Source organism: Ranitomeya variabilis, chromosome 4 (genome assembly GCF_051348905.1).
Source record: "Ranitomeya variabilis isolate aRanVar5 chromosome 4, aRanVar5.hap1, whole genome shotgun sequence".
NCBI classification, from domain to species: Eukaryota; Metazoa; Chordata; class Amphibia; order Anura; family Dendrobatidae; genus Ranitomeya; species Ranitomeya variabilis.
The window spans coordinates 687,162,945-687,189,317 of NC_135235.1; the positions used below are offsets into that span (position 1 = coordinate 687,162,945).

The window sequence follows — 26,373 nt, forward strand, 5'->3', positions numbered from 1 at the left end:
GAATGGACTCCTGTTCGGTCCAAGCATACATTTCCTATGACTACCCACCCCAAGTCAAGTCTCTGGGCGTAGGGGGCATAGTCAGGACCATTACACTGTTGGCGGACTTTATGTATCCTTAAATTATCTCTGCCGAGCAGAAGTAGGATTTCAGCATCTGTGTCCAAAGGTGGGATAACGCTGGCTAAGTGTCTTTAAGTGTGGTTGGTGGAAAGCAGCTTCCGGGGTAGGGATCTCATCCCTTTGGTCTGGTATTTGATCGCATTCGATTAGCGTAGGTAGGGGTATCTCTACGTCTCCATTGACAGGAGAAGCAATGAAACCTTGTGCTCCTCTGCCGCTAGTCTCTATGCGCCCCGAGCAAGTATTCAGAGTGTAGGGCAGTGTTTCCCAAGTCCGGTCCTCAAGAGCCACCAGCAGGTCATGTTTTCAGGATTTCCTCAGTATTGCACAGGTGATAATTGCATCACCTGGACAGGCAAGCATTCAATGACCTGTGCAATACTAAGGAAATCCTCAAAACATGACCTGTTGGTGGCTCTTGAGGACCGGAGTTGGGGAACACTGGTGTAGGGCATTGCTGGTCCCTTGATTCTAAAGGCTTCAAAGAAGTTAGGTCCAGCTAGGGATCGATTGCTCTGATCGTCAATGATGGCATACATTTTAACTGCCTTCTCTGGTTGCCCTTCTGGATAAACTCTGATTAGGCATATCCTGGCACAGCATTTAGCACTTTGATTCTCCCCACATACCTTTGAGCATGAGCAGGAAACAGCTGTGGTGGACTTGGCATGATTCTGTGGCTCCCCGCCATGGCTTGTAGCGGGACTAGAGGTAACTGTGACTGCTGGATCGCTGGTGGCTGAGGCTGGGTGCAAGGCTGATGGGTGTCTGTCGCTGTGACACTCTTCACACTTAATGGCAGATTTACAGTCCTTGGTCATGTGTTCTGATGAAGCGCAGCACTTGAAACATACCCCAAGTTCGCTGAGGATTTTCTTGCGCTCCTGCATGGTTTTCGACCTGAAGCCTGTACATTTGTTCAGTGAGTGTGGTCTTTTGTGAATGGGACACTCACGATTGAAAGACTTATCCCTCGACGGAATAGTGTACTGCTTATCGGCAGGTACTGCAGGTGATGGCAGGTTAGGCTTTCTGACGCTTACACTGTTCCTCGAGTCCTTGCATCTATGTGCGGTGCTTTCATACCTTGATGAAGGTGTTGCTGGAGCTGCAGTGTTAGATTCCAGGAAGTCAAGGCTAGGGTCGTTCCTCATTTGGGCTTGTAAGTCAATGAACTTGCAGAACTGAATGAACGGAGGAAAGGTGACGTCATGTGACCTTTTATACCTGGAGATGCACACTGCCCACTTCTCTTGCAGACTATGTAGCAGCTTTGAGACGATTGGGTTCAACCCATGGGCAGTGTCCAGGTAGCACAGTCCAGTCAGACGATGATCTCTTTTAGCAAGCTCCAGCTCCATTAGCAGATCACTTAAGTCCAGAAGCTTGTGGGCTTCCTTAAGGTTGATCCTTGGAACATTCTGCAGTCTCTTGAATAGGGACTTTTCTATGGCTTCAGCGCTACCGTAGGTTCTTTCGAGTCTCTGCCAGGCAGCTGCAAGACCTGCTTCAGCTTGCCCCACATAGACGGTCCTAAGACTCTTAATACGATTTGTGGATTCGGGACCCAACCATTTTACCATGAGGTCGAGCTCCTGCTCCGCGGATAGGTTGAGATCAGCAATGGCAGCCTTGAAGGTTGCTTTCCAGGCTCTGTAGTTCTCGTTGAATTTTGAGAGTCTAGTGCTGATTAGCTCTCTGCTCACCATGAACCTGGCAAACTCGGTCCGATCCTTCACTCCTTGTTACCGTATTAGCTTGTGGTGCCCCTCGGGCGTGTAAGCTGTGTGGCGTGGAAGGGTGAATTGTTCCTGGGTAGAATGATGTCGCTGCAGGGTTGAGCTGTGGTTTGACCTCTGGAGATTCCGATGACTGCTGCTTGAACTGTGGAGGCAGGCTGGAGTGCGCCTTGCGGTCGTCTTGCGGTGATGACTGCTCCTGAGGGGGTGCATCATGGCATTGGTCTTGGGTCTCTGTAGGGGCTGTGGGCGATACCGGCACCATAGGTTGGGCTGACTTGGACATTTCCGCAATGTTGGGTTGAACGTCACTGGAGAAGGTGTGTGCTGCAGGTATCTGTTTCTGCACGTAGTCGCTAGTACGAACAGCTGGGTCGTCTTCTTCCTGTGGTGGCAGGCAAATCGGGTCGAGGTTTTGCATCAATGCTTGCTCGAGTATTTTCACTTTAGCTAGCGCGATTTCTTCCTCCATTTCTGTTTGAAGAATCTTTGTTCGAGCCTCTGCTTCTGCTTGAAGAATCCTTGCTCGAGCCTCTGCTTCTGCTTGAAGAATCCTTGCTCGAGCCTTTGCTTCCGCTTTCTTCACTTCTGCTTCTGCCTCAACTTCCTTGACTTCTACCTCAGCTTTCTTTTCTGTGTAGGAACGTCTTAGTTTGGACCGCTCTGCATTTAAGCGGGCCTCTAGAATTCTGTCGCTGAGGGCTGAAGTTCTTAAGCAGGATGATTTGTATGACTGAACAGAGTTTTTAGATGAGGCTGACCTGTGTGATCTAGTTTGTTGCAGATGGGCGATAAGAAGCTCCGCTTTACCTTTGGTGTCTTGCACGGCGGCGTCCCTTCCTCTGTCTGTGGAATCTGCCTTGCTTAACTCTGATAGGGCTTCGTCGATTTTATAATCTTTTAGGAAGGCAAAATACTTTGCGGACAGTCTCTTGTATCTTCCGTGGGCTGTGTCTAGCTGTGTTATAGTGTCCTGTAAACTCGCTGCATCATCTTTGTGGCGCTGGATGCTTGACATGAGGGAGGCAACTCGTTCCCATAGGTCGTCCAGGTTGTCATTGAACTCATCCCTTGTGGAATGGTAATTCTCGAGGACCTTTAATGTTGGCTTGATGGAGCGTACTGGTCGTGCATCTTGGTCTGCTGAGGAAGTCGGCTCTGCTTCCCTGTCTTCATAATGGACAGTATCGGGTTGTATTTGCTCTGTTTCAGCATCAGGGAACTGCGTAAGGTCCTTTTTGGCCATTTTGATTTAAGGTGTGCTGTCCCTTTAAGAAACGTAATTTTTGAATTGGGGGCTGGAAATCACGGTGCAGCTTAGTTGCGACCCCCTGATAAGATTCCCAAGGTGTTTTTGGAGAATTGTGGGGTTCTGCGGTCCGACAATCTGCAGCGATGTGGTATAATATACAGAGAGCCTTTATGCACAATGCGGTCTGAGTTGACGCTGCAGGAGATTTCGTAGCAGAGCAGGGCTGCAGTATGTGAGCAGGCGGAGCGTGGGCACATGGATAGGGATATAAGAATGATTCTGGCCGGGCTTCAAGGCAGTCTATCGACTGTTCTGTCCCCACATGAGGCGAATGGAGGTGTGGTTGATTAATAAGCTTGTGAGAGAGATAATCGTAACTTCAGTATTTTCCTCCACGTGAGGCAGACAGGACCAATGCTGCTCAGCGTCCGGAGATATGATGCACTCCAGGGATTGTGCAATCCAGACTTGTTTATTTGTAAATCCGGACATACAGCCGATAACTGGTAATACAGTACTTTTTCCAGAAATGCAGGTGTAGACCAGGTACAGTAAGATCTAGCACCAAGTATGACTGCAAGTGTGAGCAACAAGAGGTCGAAAGACTGATGCCTTCCTAAGGGTACCGCGTCACACTAAACGACTTACCAACGATCACGACCAGCGATACGACCTGGCCGTGATCGTTGGTAAGTCGTTGTGTGGTCGCTGGGGAGCTGATATGGTAAGAAGGAGAAAAACGTAGCCACGTAAAAAGAATGCACACCCGAAGGGTATGGACCAAAATGATCAAAAAGTACAAAAGTTTATTGAAAACAGAAACCAAAACATGACAATAAAACCATATTAAAATCTAGCAACCACACCCCTGATCCCAGGATAAGTATTAAATAATAAACGGTACAGATATGCGCACAATATTGTAACACAGAAGAATAATAAGTCATATGTAACACGACAATAATAATGATGTAACGCTATGTAGCCTAAAGCTCTATGTAAGCATATTATGATATAGCTCATGGGATTGAGGACTCAAAGGATCTTATACATAAGGCACAAGAATACAAAGAGTCTGGGCGTCTCCAGACCAACCTATAAAGAGACCCCAATAAGTCAGAAGGCACAACAAAACCAATAAGGTATGATGCAAACGAAAGTAAGGCAATAAAGGGTAAAGAAATAACCTAATGAAAAGACATTGTGACACTGACTATGAGACGGTGGTCATATTGATAAGGAGATGTACCATAATACTGGGGAGAGCACAAGGCTAAAGAGTAAGTCACCTAACCAGATAGTCCAGTCTGTAGAGTGGACCGTCGGTTGTCAGAAAACAAAAGTAAGGAAGGGTGATCCCGGGATCCAAGAGGTGTGGGGGGAGCCCCACGCGTATCGCTGCTAAGCGCAGCTTCGTCAGGGGAAGTAATGGCGAGTAGGTGGAGAGGGCTTAAGTAGCGGTCAAGAGTAGCGTTAATTATTGACAGGTGGATGAAGAGTACCCAGGAGCATACCTTGATCGAAAAGGGGGAGGAACGAGGACGTGCACAAGCGCCGGTCAGAAGAGGCGACGGAGAAATGAAAGTGAAAGTGCGCACACCGCTTGTTGCTGGCCAGCAGGGAAGTACAGGCGCACAACACATCGCTCATAATAAAGCTGATGTGTTGTACGGAGAGCCGGTTGAGCCAAAAAGCAGGGCACAAGCGCCCAAATGACCTGTAGTAACAAGTCAATACAATGCAGGTGCTTATAAAAGCGCTGTCACCCCCAGCGTAAGTAGTGAGCAAACAGCAGCCCATGAACCAGGCGCATATGTACAGTTAGCCTAAGGAGTAGAGTAATGATCTACAAGTGCAAAAGTATAGAACCGAAGCGCAATGCTGATAAGGCATGGATAATATGGCAAGCAGTATCAAAAGAAAAAACATTGTACATATTTATTGATTATAGAAATAAACAGCGCATATCACAATGTGCTGACCAAAGCCACATGTAGAAGCCAAATGTGGCCAAGATACAGGTCCTAAGGCAAAAAAATGATGTTACTGTGTACCTGAACAACAGAAGTGTAATTTTAACAAGCGAGGCCAATAAAAATATGTAGAAACCCCGTAACATCAAGTATAGAAAATGTCCGAACCAGTGGGCAGGGGTGAGACCCACAAGGAATATAGTGTCCATAGGGCAAGGGGACAAAAATTCCTTCACACGGGGGCAGAATTATCACAAAGAGTCCAACAGGAACTTGAAGTGCCTCCTCGTCCTCAATTGATGTCAAGAAGCAGGATTGTCCAACCCAAAAGATCATCCCAGGAAGCTAGTGAAGAGTAATTCCTCATTCAGCCCCGTGGGGGAAAGACTTCGCAGATTGAAGATCCACCGGGACTCGATTTGGAGCAGAAGTTTCTTGAGGTTGCCGCCTCTGATGCTGGTGAAGACCTTCTGTAAACCAAAAAATGAGATGTGAGACGAGGAGCCACCATGCACCGTTAGAAAGTGGGATGCAACCGGGGAAACCAGCCTGCCCTTTCTAGTGTCAGACGCTGCCAGATGAATTGTCGACAGATGCTTTTGTGCCCTCTTTCTAAACTCCTGGGATGTTTGGCCTACATACACCTTATTGCAAGGGCAGACGATGGCATAGATTATGTTAGCCGTTTTACAATTCATGTACGAGGTCAGTCGGTGTGGTTTTGAGTCCAAAAGATTAATAAATTGATCTCTTGTAACAGGGACATGTTGACAGACACTACAGCCCCCACAGGGGAATGATCCCCTCAAACGTATGCTCCGATTTAGATTAGTAATAGGGTGAGAGAAATGACACTTGGTCAAAATGTCACCAAGATTTGGAGCCCTTTTGGCTATCAAGGCAAGACGGGGAGTAACTAGAGTGGAGGTCAGTGGTGAGGATGTCCCAATGGGATGTTAGGACACTTCTTACTCGGTCCCACTGATCGTTAAAATCTGTGATGAAGCGGACCCCGGTATCCTGATGACGAGTCACACAGACAGCTCTCCAGCGACCAACGATCAGGGGAAAGACTTCGGCATCGTTGAAACTGTCTTCAACGATGCCGAAGTCCCCCTGCAGCACCTGGGTAACCAGGGTAAACATCGGGTTACTAAGTGCAAGGCCGCGCTTAGTAACCCGATATTTACCCTGGTTACCATTGTAAAAGTAAAAAAAAAACACTACATACTCACCTTCTGATGTCTGTCACGTACCCGGCGTCCACGTGCTGCTGCAGAGACCTTTCCCTGCACTGAATGTGTCAGTGGCGCCGGCAGTAACAGCGGTGACGTCACCGCTGTGCTCTGCTTTACGGCTGGCGCTGACAGTCAGTGCAGGGAAAGGTCTCTGCAGCAGCACGTGGACGCCGGGGGACATGACTGACATCAGAAGGTGAGTATGTACTGTTTTTTTTTTTACTTTTACAATGGTAACCAGGGTAAATATCGGGTTACTAAGCGCGGCCCTGCACTTAGTAACCCGATATTTACCCTGGTTACAAGTGAACACATCGCTGGATCGGCGTCACACAAGCTGATCCAGCGATGACAGCGGGTCATCAGCGACGAAATAAAGGTCTGGACTTCTAGCTCCGACCAGTGATATCACAGCGGGATCCAGATCGCTGCTGCGTGTCAAACACAACGAGATCGCTATCCAGGACGCTGCAACATCACTGCAACGTCATGGATCACTGTCGTTCTCGTTGTAAAGTTGCTCAGTGTGAAGGTACCTTTAGCCTAGTTGAAGTGTGTCCTCTCACAACAGCAAGTAACTGAAACTGAAATGGCTGCCAGAGGAAGAGAAGACTTGACCCCTGAACCGGAAGTGGAAGACATGCCCAAAAGAATAATTAATAAGAAGCTGCCATACGGAAAAAGGCCATTGGGTGGCAGCAGAGTAAAATATAACAACATACATAGAAACTGAAGAACATACATGAAACAGCACACCTGGACCGTTGATCGCAGTCTAGCACCATATGTAAGATAGCGCTTACTGAATGTATTGGGGGACACTCACTTGGCTGCGAAATTTAAGGCACACAGGAACACTTTCCTCTTAAACAGTGTATGCAGTTTATTATGCAGTCATAAACCGTACCGCGAACATTCCATTACATGCTGTACTGAAACATGACATTAAGTTGCGCTCACTAAACATGCTGGACCTTACTCCGTCCAATTACCATGGGTGACCGAACAGTTCATTAACTGATCCTCGTCAGAACACACAGTCCCCCAACTCTGGGTTACCTTCCTGGAGCTCCTGCTCCACACGCTGACCTCCTGTCAGTCCTCTCTCCTGGGGAAACTGTCTAACTGTGATCACCGTCCTTGTGACCATTGTACTCACGACAGTCCAGACCCTCAGAAGCAGCAGTAGCTTCCCAACGCAGTGCCATCACAGACTCTGCACATGCGGCCTCTCCACGTGCTATTCAGGAAGTCCTACTCCCAGGATCTTCCAACACAGGCCTTCAGATCCATGGCCTCACTATCTGCTCTTCAGGGATCCGATCCTACTCTCAGGATCTCCCAACACTCAGGCCATCCAGGATCTCAGAACACACAGCCCATTCAGGTCCATATACTCTCTCTCCCCCAGACACATGTGACCCAAACCATGGTCACATTATTTACCTGTAACCACTCCTATAGGTGGGATGTGTGTGTGGTTAGTCAGACCTGCCCAGCTCTCCCTCTAACCCTGTAATCCTCCCTTTAAAGCTACACAAACACAACTCTTATGGAACTACAAGTCCCAGAACAACAATACTGGCTAACAGCGCAGACTCCCTCTGCGACACATACTGGCCATTTACAATTAAACCGAACACTGTTTCACAAACCCAGTTACGCCTCCATGTGTATCCTGAGGGGCCCACACAGCGCCCCCTAGCTGCAGCATGGGTCACTGCATCACACATGATATATCCCTAAGCTGTGGATGGCTGATGGCTGTAAAAAACATGTATTCACGCCTGCAGGAGATGTGTTGGCATGGTTCAAGCCCTGGTTTCATAGATTTATTTAAACGTCATGAATTCCATTATGTTTTCCATCCTAAGGATTTCAGATTTCTACACAATCTCTCCTGAAATGGCCGGTGCTAATACATTCTCTATGCTTTTGGTCAGGACTCATAGTAGCGCCAATGGTCCACCATAAATGAGTGCAACTCCGGTTTAGTGTTCTCCCCTCTTACATACGTTGTTGTTGGGAATGTAACATTTTTTTTATTCTGTCTTTTTTTACCTGTTCATTCTGTATGATAGTTTGATTGTGGTGGGATCGGCCTTCCTGACTAATGTGAGTCTGTAACTCCCTGTTAGCCTGGAAAAAAAAAAAAAAGCTCTCCATCGCCTCTTCCAAATGCTTAAGATCTAAATTTAAAGGGAACCTGTCAGCAGGGTTGTGCACAGTAACTTACACAGTCAGGTCAGTGCCATTATAGTGCTTAAAATGATACCTTGGTTGACAAAATCAGTCTTGCGGTTGTTGTTTAATCGTGATTTGTAGTTTTCAGTTAAAGGGCCACTGTCACCCCCCTCCAGCCGTTATAAACTAAAAGAGCCAACTTGTGCAGCAGTAATGCTGCATTCTAACAAGGTGGCTCTTTTAGTTTTAGGTTCAAGTATACCCCAAATAAAGCGTTTTTATACTTAGCCACAATTCCTGTCTCTAGCCAGGTAGGCGGGTCCTCACTCCCCAGCTTGGCCAGCTCCTCTGCCGTCATTCACATCTTCCTGCGCTTTCGGCGCCGCCCCCTCAGCGCTGTTATCGTTTCCAAAACCGGCGCCTGCGCTGTGTACTGGTGTCCTGCGCAGACGCAGTAAGCTCTGGCCGTCTGATGTCCCAGCCAGGCTTGCACACTGCGCCTGCGCGGGCATTGTGGCCACCCACCTTTGGAATCCCCACCCCGCACTGTGCATAATGCATAACACATAGTGTGGGGCTGGGATTCCAAAGGTGGGTGGCCACAATGCCCGCGCAGGCGCAGTGTGCAAGCCTGGCTGGGACGTCAGATGGACAGAGCTTACTGCGTCTGCGCAGGACACCAGTACACAGCGCAGGCGCCGGTTTTGAAACGATAACAGCGCTGAGGGGGCGGCGCCGAAAGTGCAGGAAGATTGGAGTGACGGCAGAGGAGCTGGTCAAGCTGGGGAGTGAGGACCCGCCTCCCTGGCTAGAGACAGGAATTGTGGCTAATTATAAAAACACTTTATTTGGGGTATACTTGAACCTAAAACTAAAAGAGCCACCTTGTTAGAATGCAGCATTACTGCTGCACAAGGTGGCTCTTTTAGTTTATAACGGCTGGAGGGGGGTGACAGTGGCCCTTTAATGAGATTCTCGTGCTCTGGGACAGGGCTGTGAGTGGGGCTGTGGGCGGTGCTTTAGGTGTTGCTCTGCGTACATATTCATCTGTATTGGCTTATGACAGGACCTACCCCCTATTTTACATAATGCATATAATAGTGTTAATATTATGTTGATAATGTATATAATATTGTGGCTATTGTGAGGAAAAAGTTTTTTACAAATGACACTGGCGGCACCTGTGCAGTAGTGTCTATCTCTTACTTACAGATGCTACTGCGCAGGCGCCGCCATCGTCGGTGACAATTTGCTGGATGTAATTTTTTATGTAAAATAGGTGGCAGGTCACTGAAGGATCAGTGACCTGTCATAAGCCAATACAGATGAATATATACGCAGAGCACTACATAAAGCCCCGGCCACAGCCCAAGCCACAGCAACATTACCACCCTGAAGCACGAGAATCTCATTAACTGAAAACTACAAATACAGATTAAACATTTACCAGCCCGCAGCTACCCAGAAAAGGCACATCTATTAGATGCGCCAATTCTGGCACTTTGCCTGGCTCTTTCCACTTGCCTGTAGTGGGGGCAGGAGGGGTTTGTATTTTTTGGGGTTGATGTCACCTTTGTATTGTCAGGTGACATCAAGCCCATGGCTTAGTAATGGATAGGTGTCTATCCATTACTAACACCATAGTTACATGGTAAATAAAGACACAGCCAGGATAAAGTCTTTTATTCGAAATAAAACAAAACACAGTTTTCCATTTTTATTTAAGAATAACAAACACAGTTATACTCACCTAACGCTTATTTCCACCGATGCCCTCGTTCTCCTGTAATAAAAATAAAATAAAAAACAACAATATACCATACCTGTCTGTCATTCTGTCCCATGCCGTAATCCATGACTGGGGGATAATTAATTGGTAACCTGGATGGTGAAAATTGTGACCGTCCAGGCTGAGAACCACTGGTGAATGAGCTGCTGCGAGTGCAGCATCATTAACCAGCAGTGACATCATCGAGGCTTCCAGCCTGGCTGAACTGCAGTGACCTCAGGACCATGGGAAATATTCAGTGATGAGGTCGCCACAGTTCAAGCTAAGTGACTTCACAGCAGATCACCATGAGAATTCTGTGTTTGTTATTTTTAAATAAAAACGAGAACTGTGTTTTGTTTTAATTCTAATGAAAGACTTTATTCTGGCTGTGTCTTTATTTACCAAATAGCTATAGGATTAGTAATGGAGAGGTGTCTTATAGACACCTTTCCATTACTAAGCCGTGGGCATGATGTCACCTGGAAATACAAGGGTGATATCAACCCCACCAATATGAACTCCACTTTCCACCGCTACAGGGCAAGTGGATAGAGCCAGGCAAAGCACCAGAATTGGTGCATCTAATAGATATGCCTTTTTGGGGCAGCTGCGGGCTGCTATTTTTAGGCTGGGTTGTCAATATCCATGGCCCCTTACCAGCCTGAGAATACCAGCAACCAGCTGTCAGCTATTTAGCAAGGCTGGTTGTCAAAAATGGTGGGACCCCCATATAATTGTTTTAAATTATTTATTTAAATAATTTAAAAAAAAACAGTGTGGGGAACCCTCTATTCTTGACAACCAGCCTTTGCTGAAGCTGAAAACTGAGGGTTGCAGCCTCCAGTTGTGAGTTTTGCCAGACTGGTTAAAGAAAATACAGGGGAACCCACGCCGGGTTTTTCACCAATTTATTTAGTTATAGAGCAGGCGGCGGGTAAGAAATACCCCCATCATCCGCTCCTGCTGTGACTGTTCTTAGCAGCAGGTATAGGTTGATGGGAGTAATAGTCCCAAAAGCCCCCACCTGCTGTCATCATTCTGACTTTAATATAACTCTCATAATTCTCCTCCCAGCAGGTGGAGACTGATGAGAGCATCTTCAGCACCCGCCGCCGGAGAACAGTGCTTACTGTAGCGCTTATTCCCTGCCAGCCGTCCATGTGGTACTGATGCTGCACACGAGCGGCACACGGTTTCCACACGTGTGCCACAAGTATTACACACGTGGACATCTCTGGTACCGTTTTTTCCGATACCGGAAATATCAGGACGCGTGCAACCGGCCTTATAAACAGTTCTCTTTAAATACCTAATATTTTTTGTAGAAACTCATCTGACCGAAAATATTGGAACTTACGATAGTTTATATTGTGAAGTCTCCGAGACCCATATGCTAATTACACCAGAGGTTTCACCACTATTAAGAGATAATCCACTAGTGCTCGACACAAAAGAAATAATGAAGTTTCCAGCTGCCTATCTGGGGAACAGCCACTACCTGCCGTTACTGAATGAAAAGGTTTCACCACTAGTTACTCATTTATTACTGATGAAGACTGTTGAGCTTGATCATTTCAGTAGTTCCTAATCAGGCCCCATTTTTCATATCTGTGTCACTTTATGTGGTGGTAAGTTTGGAATTCTTCACAAAGAATATTAGAAAACAAATGGATCTTTCAAATTATTTTCTAGCTTTGCACAATACCCTATATACAGTTGTACACTACTGTCTGGCCACATGGCAGTGTTCAGAAGGGAAGGAGCGCCACTTAGCTATTTGAATACAGATCTTGCTGGAATAGTTTAAAGACACAATGTATTGAGAGCACTATTCGTGGTCACTTGACAGCTCAAAAGATGTCCACCATGAACAAGCTTGGCACTATCTTCTCTGCTTTCCATATCCCAAGGATTGCCTTGCTCATGACCCTTTAGCACCCTTACATGGAAGATGAGATTGGACACATCAAATGCAGAAGCCCTAATATAACTAAATGACAGAAAACCAGAACAGTCTAAATCCCCACAAAGTGATTCCATTTTATAAATTAATTCACTGAGGGTTATAATCCTTTTGAGGAGTGAATATTTTGACTCCACAGCCAGTTTTTGTAAATTAACATACGGTGGATGTTGGAGAGTGAAAAATTACACACTTGCCATTTTATTACCCAACAGATAGTGCCCAAATTGTGCTTCAGGAGACACACACTATAAATTAAGTGGGTTCTACTCACTATAGTATTGCTAAATACAGTGATACTAAAATGTTGTTTGAGCACACTGGAAGACTCAGAAGTGAGAGCTGATTTTGCTGAATTGGTTTATGGAAACCTTGTTGCTTTTCAATAGCCTTTGAGACACTAATAGTGTGGGAACCTCTGCTTTTCCATTGACAGACAATAGACCTGAGTGGGGACTTGTTTTTTTTTTTCGCTTACATAACATTAGTTTCTTTTTATTCGATATTTGGGAGGCATAATGAACAAGCAGTTGAACACCATGCATTACTGGTTCATCCAACAAGGTTTTCTATTAGACTGTGAACTGTCATTGTCTTGGTAGTGATGTTGGAGAGTGAAAAATTACACATTTGCCATTTTATTACCCAACATATAGTGCCAAAATTGTGCTTCAGGAGACACACACCATAAATTCTCGCTATAGTATTGCTAAATACAGGGATCCTAAATGTTGTTTGAGCACACTGCAAGACTGTCATTGTGTTGATAAATAATCAAAGTTTTTTTTACATAGCTTGCCATTTTTATGGATAGTTTAAGTAGAAATGTTCAAAAATATAAAACTCAAGGATATTTTATTAAAAAATAGTTTTTTATCTTAGCAGATGACTGTACCAGATTAGAGGGACAGCTGACATCTTCAATTTTTAAATCCGATGATCTTGAGATCCTACAAGATACAACTGAAATGATTGCTATTACTCCAGATATACCATACGCTATTCACAGCAAAGATCTGTCATCCGATCCTATGAAGCAGGTCCCTTCTGATTTATTACCGACTACTAAGGAAAATCAAAGTCCAAAAAGAGGCAATAAAAAACAAACTTCTCCTAAAGCAAAAAAGCCATTTTCATGTTCAGAATGTGGGAAATATTTTACATGGAAATCACATTTTGTTACTCACCAGAGAATTCACACAGGAGCTAAACCTTTTTCATGTTCAGAATGTGAGAAATGTTTTAAACAGAAATCAGCACTTGATATACACCAGAGAACTCACACAGGGGAGAAGCCTTTTTCCTGTTCGGAATGTGGAAAATATTTTGCACAGAAATCAAATTTTGTTACCCACCAGAGAACTCACACAGGGGAGAAGCCTTTTTCCTGTTCAGAATGTGGGAAATGTTTTATTCAGAAATCGGCTTTGGATAGCCACCAGAGAGCTCACACAGGGGAGAAGCCTTTTTCCTGTTCAGAATGTGGGAAATGTTTTAATCAGAAATCGTCTCTTGATATCCACCAGAGATCTCACACAGGGGAGAAACCTTTTTCCTATTCAGAATGTGGGAAAAGTTTTAATCAGAAATCGGCTCTTGATATCCACCAGAGATCTCACACAGGGGAGAAGCATTTTTCCTGTTCAGAATGTGGGAAAAGTTTTAATCACAAATTGCCTCTTGATATCCACCAGAGATCTCACACAGGGGAGAAGCCTTTTTGCTGTTCAGAATGTGGGAAATGTTTTTACAATAAATCAGATTGTGTTAAGCACCAGAGAATCCACACAGGAGAGAAGCCTTTTTCATGTTCAGAATGTGGGAAATGTTTTGCACGTAAATCACAGTTTGTTACCCACCACAGAACTCACACAGGGGAGAAGCCTTTTTCCTGTTTAGAATGTGGGAAATGTTTTAACAATAAACCAGATCTTGTTATGCACCAGAGAACCCACACAGGAGAGAAGCCTTTTTCATGTTCAGAATGTGGGAAATGTTTTGCACATAAACCACATTTTGTTACCCACCAAAGAACTCACACAGGGGAGAAGCCTTTTTCCTGTTCAGACTGTGGAAAATGTTATTCACAGAAAGCACATTTGGTTGTCCATCAGAGAACTCACACAGGGGAGAAGCCTTTTTCCTGTTCAGAATGTGGGAAATGTTTTAACAATAAATCAGATTGTGTTAAACACCAGAGAATTCACACAGGAGAGAAGCCTTTTTCCTGTTCAGAATGTGGGAAATGTTTTAACAATAAATCAGATTGTGTTAAGCACCAGAGAATTCACACAGGAGAGAAGCCTTTTTTCTGTTCAGAATGTGGAAAATGTTATGCACGGAAATCAAATTTGGTTGTCCATAAGAGAACTCACACAGGGGAGAAGCCTTTTTTATGTTCATAATGTTGGAATAGTTTTATCCAAAATCGAATCTTCTTAAATGGGTTGTCTCTTGTCATTCCTCATGTTTGCTGACAAAAGGATAAAACTAAACGTTATTAATTCCAGTTGTAAAACTATATGCATAATTCACCCCCTGAAGGTTAGTCAGAAAGTGACTAATAGAAAAAACATATACTCAACATCTCAGTATATAGGGTGCGGTGACGTTTATACACTCACTCTCCAAGCCTCTCATTTCATCGACCTCACCAAAGACGTCTCATCAGGAGACTTTATGTAATATTGACCTATATTCAAGCGAGACTAGACAAAAAAAACTAAAATCATGTATCACATTATTCGAAACTGTCAGAAAGTTAGCCATATATAGGCAGATCCCAGAAGTCAAACTATATGCTTCGTAAGTATATAAGCCACTCCAGTGTCCGAAACTTACCTGCTCCAAAGATCATTTGCAACTTCTAACTAATGGCCATGATGTGGTTTGTCAGGGAATGAGTGCAATATCTTTATAAAGACTAGGGAAATGTGCAACCATAATGTCTGGGAGACCTATGCAATTATTTATTATGAATATGGAAATTATCTCTGGAAGTTAAGTGTACCCTGAGCGGTATATACTGTATTTTCACATACTATCTATTCCTGACACTGGAGTGGCTTATAAACTTCCAAAGCATATAGTTTGAAGTCTGGGATCTGCCAATATATGGCTAGTTTTCTGACTGTTTTGGATAACATGATACATGATTTTAGTTTTTTTTTTTCATTTAGTCTCGCTTGAATATAGGTCAATATTAATCTCTTGATGAGTCATCTTTGGTGAGGCAGACGAAACCAGTAGAAATGAGAGACTTGGAGAGCGAGTGTGTATATGTCACCTCAACCTATATACAGAGACGTGGGGTATATGTTTTTTCTATTAGTCACCTTCTAAATAACTTTCAGGGAGTGAATTATGAGTATATTTTTACATTTGGAAATAATAAAGTTTAGTTTCATGCTTTTCTCAGTGAATCTTCTAATCAAGGGATAATTATATATACAGTGGGGAAAAAAGTATTTAGTCAGCCACCAATTGTGCAGGTTCTCCCACTTAAAAAGATGAGAAAGACCTGTAATTCACATCATAGGTAGACCACAACTATGAGAGACAAAAAGAGAAAACAAATCCAGAAAATCACCTTATCTGATTTGACAAGATTTTTTTGCAAATTATGGTGGAAAATAAGTATTTGGTCATTAGCAAAAGTTCATCTCAATATTTTGTTATATATCCTTTGGTGGCAGTGACAGAGGTCAAACTTTATCTGTAAATCTTACAAGGTTGGCACACACTGTTGGTGGTATGTTGGTCCATTCCTCCATGATCTCCTCTAGAGCAGTGATGCTTTGGCCCTGTTGCTGGGCAACACTGAATTTCAACTCCCTCCAAAGGTTTTCTATGGGGTTGAGATCTGGAGACTGGCTAGGCCACTCCAGGACCTTCATATGCTTCTTACGAAGCCACTCCTTCGTAGTCCTGGTGGTGTGCTTGGGATCATTATCATGCTGAAAGACCCAGCCATGTTTCATCTTCAATGCCCTTGCTGATGGAAGGAGGTTTGCACTCAATATCTCACGATACATGTCCCCATTCATTCTATCATGTACACGGATCAGTCGTCCTGGTCCCTTTGCAGAGAAACAGCCCCAAAGCATGATGTTGCCACCAGCATGCTTCACAGTAGGGATGGTGTTCTTTAGATGCAAGTCAGCATTCTGTCTCCATACATGACAAGTTGTGTTTCTACCAAACAGTTCTACTTTGGTTTCATCAGACCATATGACATTCTCCCAATACTCTTCTGGATAATGCAAATGCTCTCTTGCAAACTTCAGATGGACCCAGACATGTAGTGGCTTAAGCAGGGGGACACGTCTGGCACTGCAGGCGTAGTGTGGCATTGAGTCCCTGGCGGCATAGTGTGTTACTGATGGTAGCCTTTGTTACGGTGGTCACAGCTCTATGCAGGTCATTCACTATGTCCCCCCCGTGTGGTTCTGGGATTTTTGCTCACTTTTCTTGTGATCATTTTGACCCCACAGGCTGAGAATTTGCGTGGAGCCCCAGATCAAGGGAGATTATCAGTGGCCTTTTATGTCTTCCATTTTCTTATTATTGCTCCCACAGTTGATTTCATCAAACCAAGCTGCTTGCCTATTGCAGATTCAGTCTTCCCAGCCTTGTGCAGGGCTACAATTTTGTTTATGGTGTCCTTCAACAGCTCTTTGTTCTTCACCATAGTGGAGTTTGGAGTGTGACTGTTTGAGGTTGTGGACAGGTATCTTTTATACTGATAAGTTCAAACAGGTGCCATTACTACAGATAATGAGTGGAGGACAGAGGAGTCTCTTAAAGAAGAATTTACCGATCTGTGAGAGCCAGAAATCTTGCATGTTTTTAGGTGACCAAATACTTATTTTCCACCATAATTTGCAAAAACAAATCTTGCCAAATCAGACAAGGTGATTTTCTGGATTTGTTTTCTCATTTTGTGTCTCATAATTATGGTCTACCTATGATGTCAATTACAGGCCTCTCTCATCTTTTTAAGTGGGAGAACATGCACAATTGGTGGCTGACAAAAAAGTTCATTTTTTTCTCATTAATGTACACTCTGCACACCATCTTTACTGAAAAAAAACCAGAAATGTTTGCAAATTTATTAACAAAAAAACTGAATTATCACATGGTCATAAGTACCGTCCTTTTCACTTTATAAGACGCTCCGGATTATAAGAAGCATCCCAAATTTTGAGGAGAAAAATAGGAAATTGTTTTTTTAATAAAATGATGGTGCTTCTTATAATCCATGAGTCTTACTGCTTACTGGGGGTGGTGGCTGCGGGGAAGCGAGGACCCAGGGTCGCTGCTGGAGGAGGCAGGAGTGGGGTGATGCTGCAGGCCAGAGGATGGGATGAAGGGGTGTCCGTCCGGCACTGCTATGGGTGTCCAGCACTGCTACCCGGTGCTCTGCAGGTGTCTCCGGTGTTGCGGGTTCCCGACCGACACTGTCCGGTGTTGCAGTGGTGGTCTCAGGTGCTGCCCGAGCTCTGCCGACATTTTGTGAAAGGCCAGTCCCATGGTTTCCTGTGAGGTGGACTTCGGGAAAATGGCCGCCCAGTGGACGGCACATACGCAGATGGAGATCGGCACAGAGATTTCAGCAGATGAGATTTCAGCGCTGAAATCTCAACTCCCAAGAGCTCGGTGCCGAGATCTCCTGTGCATGCGCTGCTCCCCCGGCTGCCATTTTCCTTGAGTCCACCGCACAGGAAACCATAGGACTTCCGGGTTGAGCACCGGAGACCGCCGCAGCAGCATCGGGCAGCACCGGAGACACCAGCAGAGCATCGGACAGCAGCGCCGGACACCTCCGCAGTGCCACTAGGCACCGGAGACATCCGCAGAGCAATGGACAGCAGCGCCGGACACCAGCAGCACCGCCAGACACCCCTTCATCCCAGCCTGTGGCCTGCAGCAACGGTAACGGTAAGGTACATGCGCATTATAAGACGCACTCCTATTTTCTCCCCAAATTTTGGGGGAAAACAGTGCGTCTTATAATCCAAAAAATACGGTATTCAGACCCTTTGCTCAGACACTCATATTTAATTCACATGCTGTCCATTTCCTTGTGATCCTCCTTGAGATGGTTCTACTCCTTCATTGGAGTCCAGCTGTGTCCTGTCTATATAAGGGCTCTTTCACACGTCAGTGTCTCCGGTACGTGTAGTGACCGTTTTCTCACGTACCGGAGACACTGACACACGTAGACACATTAAAATGAATGGGTCTATGCACATGTGCGTGTTTTCACACGGACCGTATGTCCGTGCTGAAAACACGTCGACATGTCCGTTTTCTACCGGCAGCACGGACCACAATACGGACAGCACACGTGCACACGGAGAACAGTGTGCACTCTCCTCCGTGTGCACGTACCACCCGCAGGAGAGACAGCGCTACACTAAGCGTTGTCCCCCCCGCCTGTGGTGCTGAAGGCAGAATTCATCTCTTCTCCCCCGCCGGAGAGAACAGATGAAACATCATTTTTTTTTTTTTGGGGGGGGGGGTGAAAAATAAAGTTTGCATGTGCCCCCGCCTCCCCCCTCAGTGCGCCGCCCGGCCCCTTGCCGCAGAAATACTCACCTAGCTCCCGCGATGTCTCCTCTGTCCTCTCCGCGCTGGCAGCTTCTCCTGTGTGAGCGGTCACGTGGTACCGCTCATTACAGTCAGGGAATATTCACTCGAGTTGAGGCTGAAACGTTTCTCCAGTGCTACTTCAGCACCAAATAAATCTGCAAATATACCGAAGTTGAGTGCGAGACTTCTTTTTCTGCCTAAGAGCACAGTGACCTCCATAATCCTTAAATGGAAGAAGTTTGGGACCACCAGAAGTCTTCCTAGACTTGGCCGTTCAGCCAAACTGAGCAAACATGGGAGAAGAGCCTTGGTGAGAGACGTAAAGAAGAACCCCAAGATCACTGTGGCTGAGCTCCACAGATGCATTAGGGAGATGGGAGAAAGTTCCACAAAGTCAATTATCACTGCAGCCCTCCACCAGTGGGGCCTTTATGGCAGAGTGGCCCAACAGAAGCCTCTTCTTAGTGCAAGACATATGAAAGCCTGCATTGAGTTTGCTAAAAAAAACACATGAAGGACTCCCAGACTGTGAGAAATAAGATTCTCTGGTCTGATGAGATGAAGATATAACTTTTTGGTGATAATTCTAAGCGGTATGTGAGGAGAAAACCAGGCACTGCACATCACGTGCCCAATACAATCCCAACAGTGAAACATTTTGGTGGCAGCATCATGCTGTGAGGGTGTTTTTCTGCTGCAGGGATAAGACGACTCGTTGCAATTGAAGGAAACATGAATGAGGCCAAGTACAGAGATATTCTGGATGAAAACCTCTTCCAGAGTGTTCTGGATCTCAGACTTGGCCAAAGGTTCACCTTCCAACAACACAATGACCCTAAGCGCACAGCTAAAATGACAAAGGAGTGGCTTCAGAATAACTCTTTAACCATTCTTGACAGGCCCAGCCAGAGCCCTGATGTAAACCCAATTGAGCATCTCTTGAGTAACCTGAAAATGGCTGTCCATCATCATTCACCTTCCAAACTGACGGAACTGGAGAGGATCTGCAAGGAAGAATGGTGAGGATACCCAAATCCACGTGTGAAAAACTTGTTGCATCATTCAAAAGAAGACTCATGGCTGCACTAGCTGAAAAGGGTGCTTCTATTCAATACTGAGCAAAGGTTCTGAATACTTATGACCATGTGATATTTCAGTTTTCTTTTTTAATAAATTTGTAAAAATTTCTACATTTCTGTTTTTTTCAGTCAAGATGGTGTGCGGAGTGTACATTAATGAGAAAAAAAATGAACTTTTTTGAATTTACCAAATGGCTGCAATGAAACAAAGAGTGAAAAATGTAAAGGGGTCTGATTACTTTCTATACCCTCTGTATCAGTAAAAATAACATCTTTAGTAGATAAAGTATAAAAGAATTGCACCATTTTCCGATACCAGTCACGTCTCCATTTTTCATAATCTCAGGTTGGGTGAGGGCTTATTTTTTGTGTGCCAAGCTGATGTTTTTAATGGATACCATTTTGATGCAGATACAATCTTTTGGTCACCCTTTATTGCATTTTAATGCAATGCTGCGGCGACCAAATAAAGGAATTCTGGCATTTTGACATTTTTTTCTTGTTACGCCATTTAGCGATCGGGTTAATAATTTTTTTAGATTTATAGATCGGGCGATTCTGAAAGCTGCTATAACAAATATGTGTGTGTTTGGTTTTTTTATTGTTTTATTTTGAATGGGGCGAAAGATGGGTGATTTTATATATTTTTTAATATTTTTAAAAACAATCTTTTTTGCTTTTGGCATTGTGAACATATACAGCATTGTATCTTAATTAACCAGATGACTATTTTTTAGCAAACGAAGAATAATAGAATGTTATCTGTATATTGGCTTTAAATTTAAGTGTTGATTTCTGGTTGGTCAAGAAAACAGGCTTTTGTTTGTGTAAGCCTGGAATATTGACTTTTATTGTGTGCTTATCCTTAATTCACTACTGATGTTTGCTGATATGATAATTATGCATTGTGTTATGGAGCCAGTTTGTTGACTTCTAAACAAGAGAAGGAAAAACTGCAAAATTGTTTAAATAATCAAGTAATCCTACTTGATCTCATCTCTATTCTTACCCTTTATGTAAATGCTGAATGAGGGACACTTGTTAAGTCTAAAAATAGGTTACATGCCTCTGTATAAAGAGACTGAGAGAGAAACAGCCAGAGAGTTTCTGCCAAGACATTTATACATCCAAAGGACAAGAGACAGTACAGCAGCCACAACATCTTCACAAGGGACATGGATCTATCATTCTATAGGAAACAACCTAGGGGTTTTCAGCCTTGGTTGGAAGAATACAGAACTGCTCCATTGACCATCACTGAACCATGGAGAAGCCAGGTTGTGATCCTCAGATCAACTGGCCTTGTACCTTGTATGGACTCAATGGACTGTCATCTTCCTGCACTTGTTACCTCCTCTCTGTGTGCATGCCACATGTGGCGTAGTCGACCCTGAAAGATGGAGCCAAGTTGTGATTCTTTGATTAACTAGCCTTGTACCTTGTATGAATTGTCATCTTCCTACACTTGTCATTACCTCCCCTCTGTGTGTGTGCCAAAGGTGGGGTAGCGACCCTTGAAGTCACAGCAGCTATTTTCCCAGTGAGTCCATGGAAGGGTGAGTGTCATCATCCAGACCGGGGTTTGTTTGTTGGCTCGTCTGACCACTCTCTCGCCACCTAGTGGCATCTGCACTGCCGCACTGTGGTGCGACACCAAGAGCGCAACCTCTCTTCCTTCACCAGCTCCCCCTGGTGAAGGTGTGCACACTGTGCTGCAGCAGCATTACAGTGAGACTCTATCCTGGGCCCTATCTTGGGTATTGTGCTGGGACTGTTCTATGTGTTATCTGCCTGTTTTGTGGTTCAATAAAGCATTGGTACACTGTTTTACCCTCGCCCTATGTTGTCTGAGTAGCGTTTTGCCCATGTTAAAAGGAGAGCAGGGGGGCGTGGCCTGGGTTGCTGCAAGGACGATCGTGTGCTTCATTAGCTCCCGTCCCCAGGCCAAAAAACCTATTAATTCCTGATCTAAAAAAATCAATAAAGCATAAAATCAGCCGGGAACTGCTTCCCCCTGTGCCCCAAGGGAAACGAACAGCAGTGGTTGTCCAGGAGGCTACGGAAAGCTCCTGGAAGAGTGAGCCCTGTGTTTGCCGCTTGCAGGGGCCTCGTGAGAATGGGATCCATCCCAGGCCCCGCTGGAAAAGTGCCGCAGGTCTCCCCCATTAATAACGCCTGACTGCGATACTCACCGGATCCTGTGGTTGCTCCGACCATACGTCCGCGGTCACTGCACAGATGAGCTGTCTTCCCGGCCACAGTTGAGAGGAGCGGCGCCCGTGGGGGTGAGTCCTGCTGCGATGCGACAGCGGCGCCTGTGGCTACCTGCCCTGCTGAACCTGGCTTGCCTCGACACCTGGGTGGCGTGCAGCCAGAGGAGTGAGACAGACTGAAGATCCCCCATTCCTCCGATAGAGGTGCGAGGCGCAGTATGGAGTGGGGCCCCTCTCCATCGGTGCTTCCATGAGGCCGTCGCCATTTTCCCTTGCAATAACCACTGTGGGACATGATACAGTTTTTTCTTTTTTCAGTTTAGAGTACACTGCCTCATTTAGACCCAGACTGATCTTAAGGCTGGATGAAAAGTAGCCCTGCCACACATAAATATATGTTTGGACTGAAATGTTACTGTTTTTTCTTATTTTTATTTTTTTTACTTCATATTTACTTTCTCACTGATTCCTACGAAGACCTATGTTCCAACCTTCTGGCTGACACAAGAGCGACACCTACTGTTCAGTCTGCAAAAAGTCGCTCAATTCATTAACCCCTTCCCGACCTGTGTCGCCACGTGACCTATGTGGCGTCATGGCGGGATCGTGTTCCTGCAGATCGGGTGAAAGGGCTAACTGAAATTTCACCATATCTGCAGAAACAGGGGGACTTGTACTTTAGCCCAAGGGGGGTGGCTTTGCCCCCCCTTTGGCTATGATCGCCCTGGTGACCACTTTTTCACCACCCCCCAGATCTGATTGGAGCTAGCGTCCATGTGACTTTTGTGTTGTTACCTCATAAAGGGACACTGGTCAGAATTGCAAAAAATGGCCAGGTCATTAAGGTCAAATTAGGCTAGGTCATGAAGGGGTTAAAATTGACAAATAATTGCCTCTAATATGTTCAAGTGGTGATCATACACTTAGTAGGAGGAGAGGATCATCACCGCTCTGCCACAAGAAGAATTCCAGGAATAGTGAAAGTTCAACGTGGTTTATTCAACGCATTTCAGGGTTCAGGTGACCCCCTTCGTCAGGACATACCACTTACAATATACAGGAGTCAGAGAAGTCCAGGGTTTAAATACATTCTCACATTTGAAAAAACGGCACCAAAAGATCAGATGACACACAGTTTTAGAGTTCAGGGTCATCAGAAAGTTCAATTGTCCAAATCGGTGTTATCAAAAGAAATTAATTAGAAAGGATTTACTAAAAAGAATAATCTGTGTCTAAAAGAAAGACAGGCATTGAAAGCACTATCCACAAATAACACGATTATAATCAGATCAGCGGACGAGGGGGAGGAACTGTAGTCCAAAACATATGTGATTATATTAAAAAAGCATGCAGAATTCTGTCTGATGAAAATTATTGTGAGAAAAGTTCATATAATAACTATTTTTGTTCAATACGGGCATACCATGACCTTATTACTGAAGGGTTAAAATCTAATATTTTTAATAATAAAGAAAAAAACTTTTTCTGTATAAAGAATCCTAGCATTCCATTTTTTTACCACCTCCCTGCTGAATCCACCAGGTAGACCTATTATTGTCGGTATCAAATCCTTGGCATCTAACCTGGCACACTACATAGATAGAATCATGCCTCCCCATGTTTTACAGTTAAATAGCCACCTTCGTGACTCCACCCATCTATTAGGGCTTCTTCACGATTTGTTATGGAAACCCCATTATGTTTTTATCACCATGGATGTGTCCGCATTATATTCCAATATTCCACACAATATTGGTCTTATTTGTTTTCAGCACTTTTTTAAATTTGATCTTAGACTCTCTGAGACACAGAAGGATTTTATTATGAAAGGAATGGATTTTATATTGAAATATATTTTTTTTTACATTTGAATATGCATTTTATCATCCAACCAATGGGACCGCGATGGGGTCTAAGGTAACACCTACATATGCCAATCTCTTTATGGAGGTTTTTGAAGAAATTTTTCATCATGGACAACAATTGGTGCAAAATATCATTTTTTATTAAACATTTATAGAGGATTTATTTTTTAGCTGGGATAATATTAATAATAATATAGAGGATTTTATTCAATATATTAATTTTAATCGCTGGGGTCTTTTTTTTACTTTTTTTTTTATAATAACCTCTCTATTAATTTTTTAGATGTAACTTTATTTATTGAAGATGGAAAAATCTGCAGTAAAACGTTTTTTAAAAAAGTCGACACTTCAGAAGTGGGCATTATAATAAATGGCTTAAAAATATTCCTAATAATAATTCCGCCGTATCAGAAAAAACTGTACATCTGATGAGTGATGATAGAGAACAATCTGAGGCTGGTTTCACACTTGCGTTTTGATCTGCAGCGTTTTTAAAAAAAAACACAGGTGGTGAAAAACGCATGTAAACGCGGCAAAACGCCACGTTTTTTAGACGCATGCATTTTTTCCTGCGTTTGCGTTTTTTAAACGCATGCTGAGAAGTGTGTGACAGCTGCCAATCATCAAAATCAACTAGAAAACCCACTATAAACAGAAATAGCTAGGGTTAGGGTTAGGATCCCTAACGAACCACGGCCACGAACCCACAGCACCGGAGACACCAGCAGAGCATCAGACAGCAGCGCCGGACACCTCCGCAGTGCCACTAGGCACTGGAGACATCCGCAGAGCAATGGACAGCAGCGCCAGACACCAGCAGCACCGCTGGACACCCCTTCATCGCAGCCTGTGGTCTGCAGCAATGGAAATGGTAAGGTACATGCACATTATAAGACGCACTCCCATTTTCTCCCAAAATTTTTGGGGCAAAAAGTGTGTCTTATAATCCCAAAAATACGGTATTCAGACCCTTTGCTCAGGCACTCATATTTAAGTCACATGCTGTCCATTTCCTTGTGATCCTCCTTGAGATGGTTATACTCCTTCATTAGAGTTCAGCTGTGTTTAATTTAACTGATAGGACTTGATTTGGAAAGGCACATACCTGTCTATATAAGACCTCACAGCTCAGAGTACATGTCAGACCAAATGAGATTGAAAAGGTCAAAGGAACTGGCCAAGGAGCTCAAAGACAGAATTGTGGCAAAGCACAGATCTGGCCAAGGTTACAAAATAATTTCTGCAGTACTCAAGGTTCCTAAGAGCACAGTGACCTCCATAATCCTTAAATGGAAGAAGTGTGGGACCACCAGAAGTCTTCCTAGACTTGGCCATTCAGCCAAACTGAACAAACGTGGGAGAAGAGCCTTGGTCCTTGGTAAGAGAGGTAAAGAAGAACCCCAAAATCACTGTGGCTGAGCTCCACAGATGCATTAGGGAGATGGGAGAAAGTTCCACAAAGTCAATTATCACTGCAGCCCTCCACCAGTGGGGCCTTTATGGCAGAGTGGCCCAACAGAAGCCTCTCCTCAGTGCAAGACATATGAAAGCCCGCATTGAGTTTGCTAAAAAACACATGAAGGACTCCCAGACTATGAGAAATAAGATTCTGGTCTGATGAGATGAAGATATAACTTTTTGGTGATAATTCTAAGCGGTATGTGTGGTGAAAACCAGGCACTGCACATCACGTGCTCAATACAATCCCAACAGTGAACCATGGTGGTGGCAGCATCATGCTGTGGGGGTGTTTTTCTGCTGAAGGGATAAGGCGACTCATTGCAATTGAAGGAAACATGAATGAGGCCAAGTAGAGAGATATTCAGGATGAAAACCTCTTCCAGAATGTTCTGGATCTCAGACTTGGCCAAAGGTTCACCTTCCAACAACACAATGACCCTAGGCGCACAGCTAAAATGACAAAGGAGTGGCTTCAGAACAACTCTTTGACCATTCTTGACAGGCTCAGCCAGAGCCCAGATGTAAACCCAATTGAGCATCTCTTGAGTAACCTGAAAATGGCTGTCTATCATCATTCACCTTCCAAACTGTCGGAAATGGAGAGGATCTGCAAGGAAGAATGGTGAGGATACCCAAATCCAGGTGTGAAAAACTTTTTGCATCATTCAAAAGAAGAGTCATGGCTGCACTAGGGTGCTTCTACTCAATACTGAGCAAAGGGTCTGAATACTTCTGACCATGTGATATTTCAGTTTTTCTTTTTTAATAAATTTGCAAAAATTTCTACATTTCTGTTTTTTTCAGTCAAGATGGTGTGCAGAGCGTAAATTAATAAGAAAAAAATGAACTTTTTCGAATTTACCAAATGGCTGCAATGAAACAAAGAGTGAAAAACGGAAAGGGGTCTGAATACTTTCT

At 44.4% G+C, this 26,373-nt stretch overlaps 1 protein-coding gene across 3 annotated transcripts in view; it reads left to right on the forward strand.

Annotated features, from left to right (window-relative positions):
- Window positions 1–14,804, forward strand: part of LOC143767656 (uncharacterized) — a 71,645-nt gene extending 56,841 nt beyond the window's left edge. For 2 of the 3 annotated variants that reach the window (XM_077256113.1, XM_077256115.1), the window contains exon 7: window positions 13,126–14,804. In XM_077256113.1, the coding sequence (XP_077112228.1) occupies window positions 13,126–14,648 (1,523 nt within the window). In that variant the 3' untranslated portion in view covers window positions 14,649–14,804. The remainder of the gene's footprint in view (window positions 1–13,125) is intronic. The other variant, XM_077256114.1, reaches the window with a different exon arrangement.
- Window positions 14,805–26,373: the final 11,569 nt, after the last annotated feature.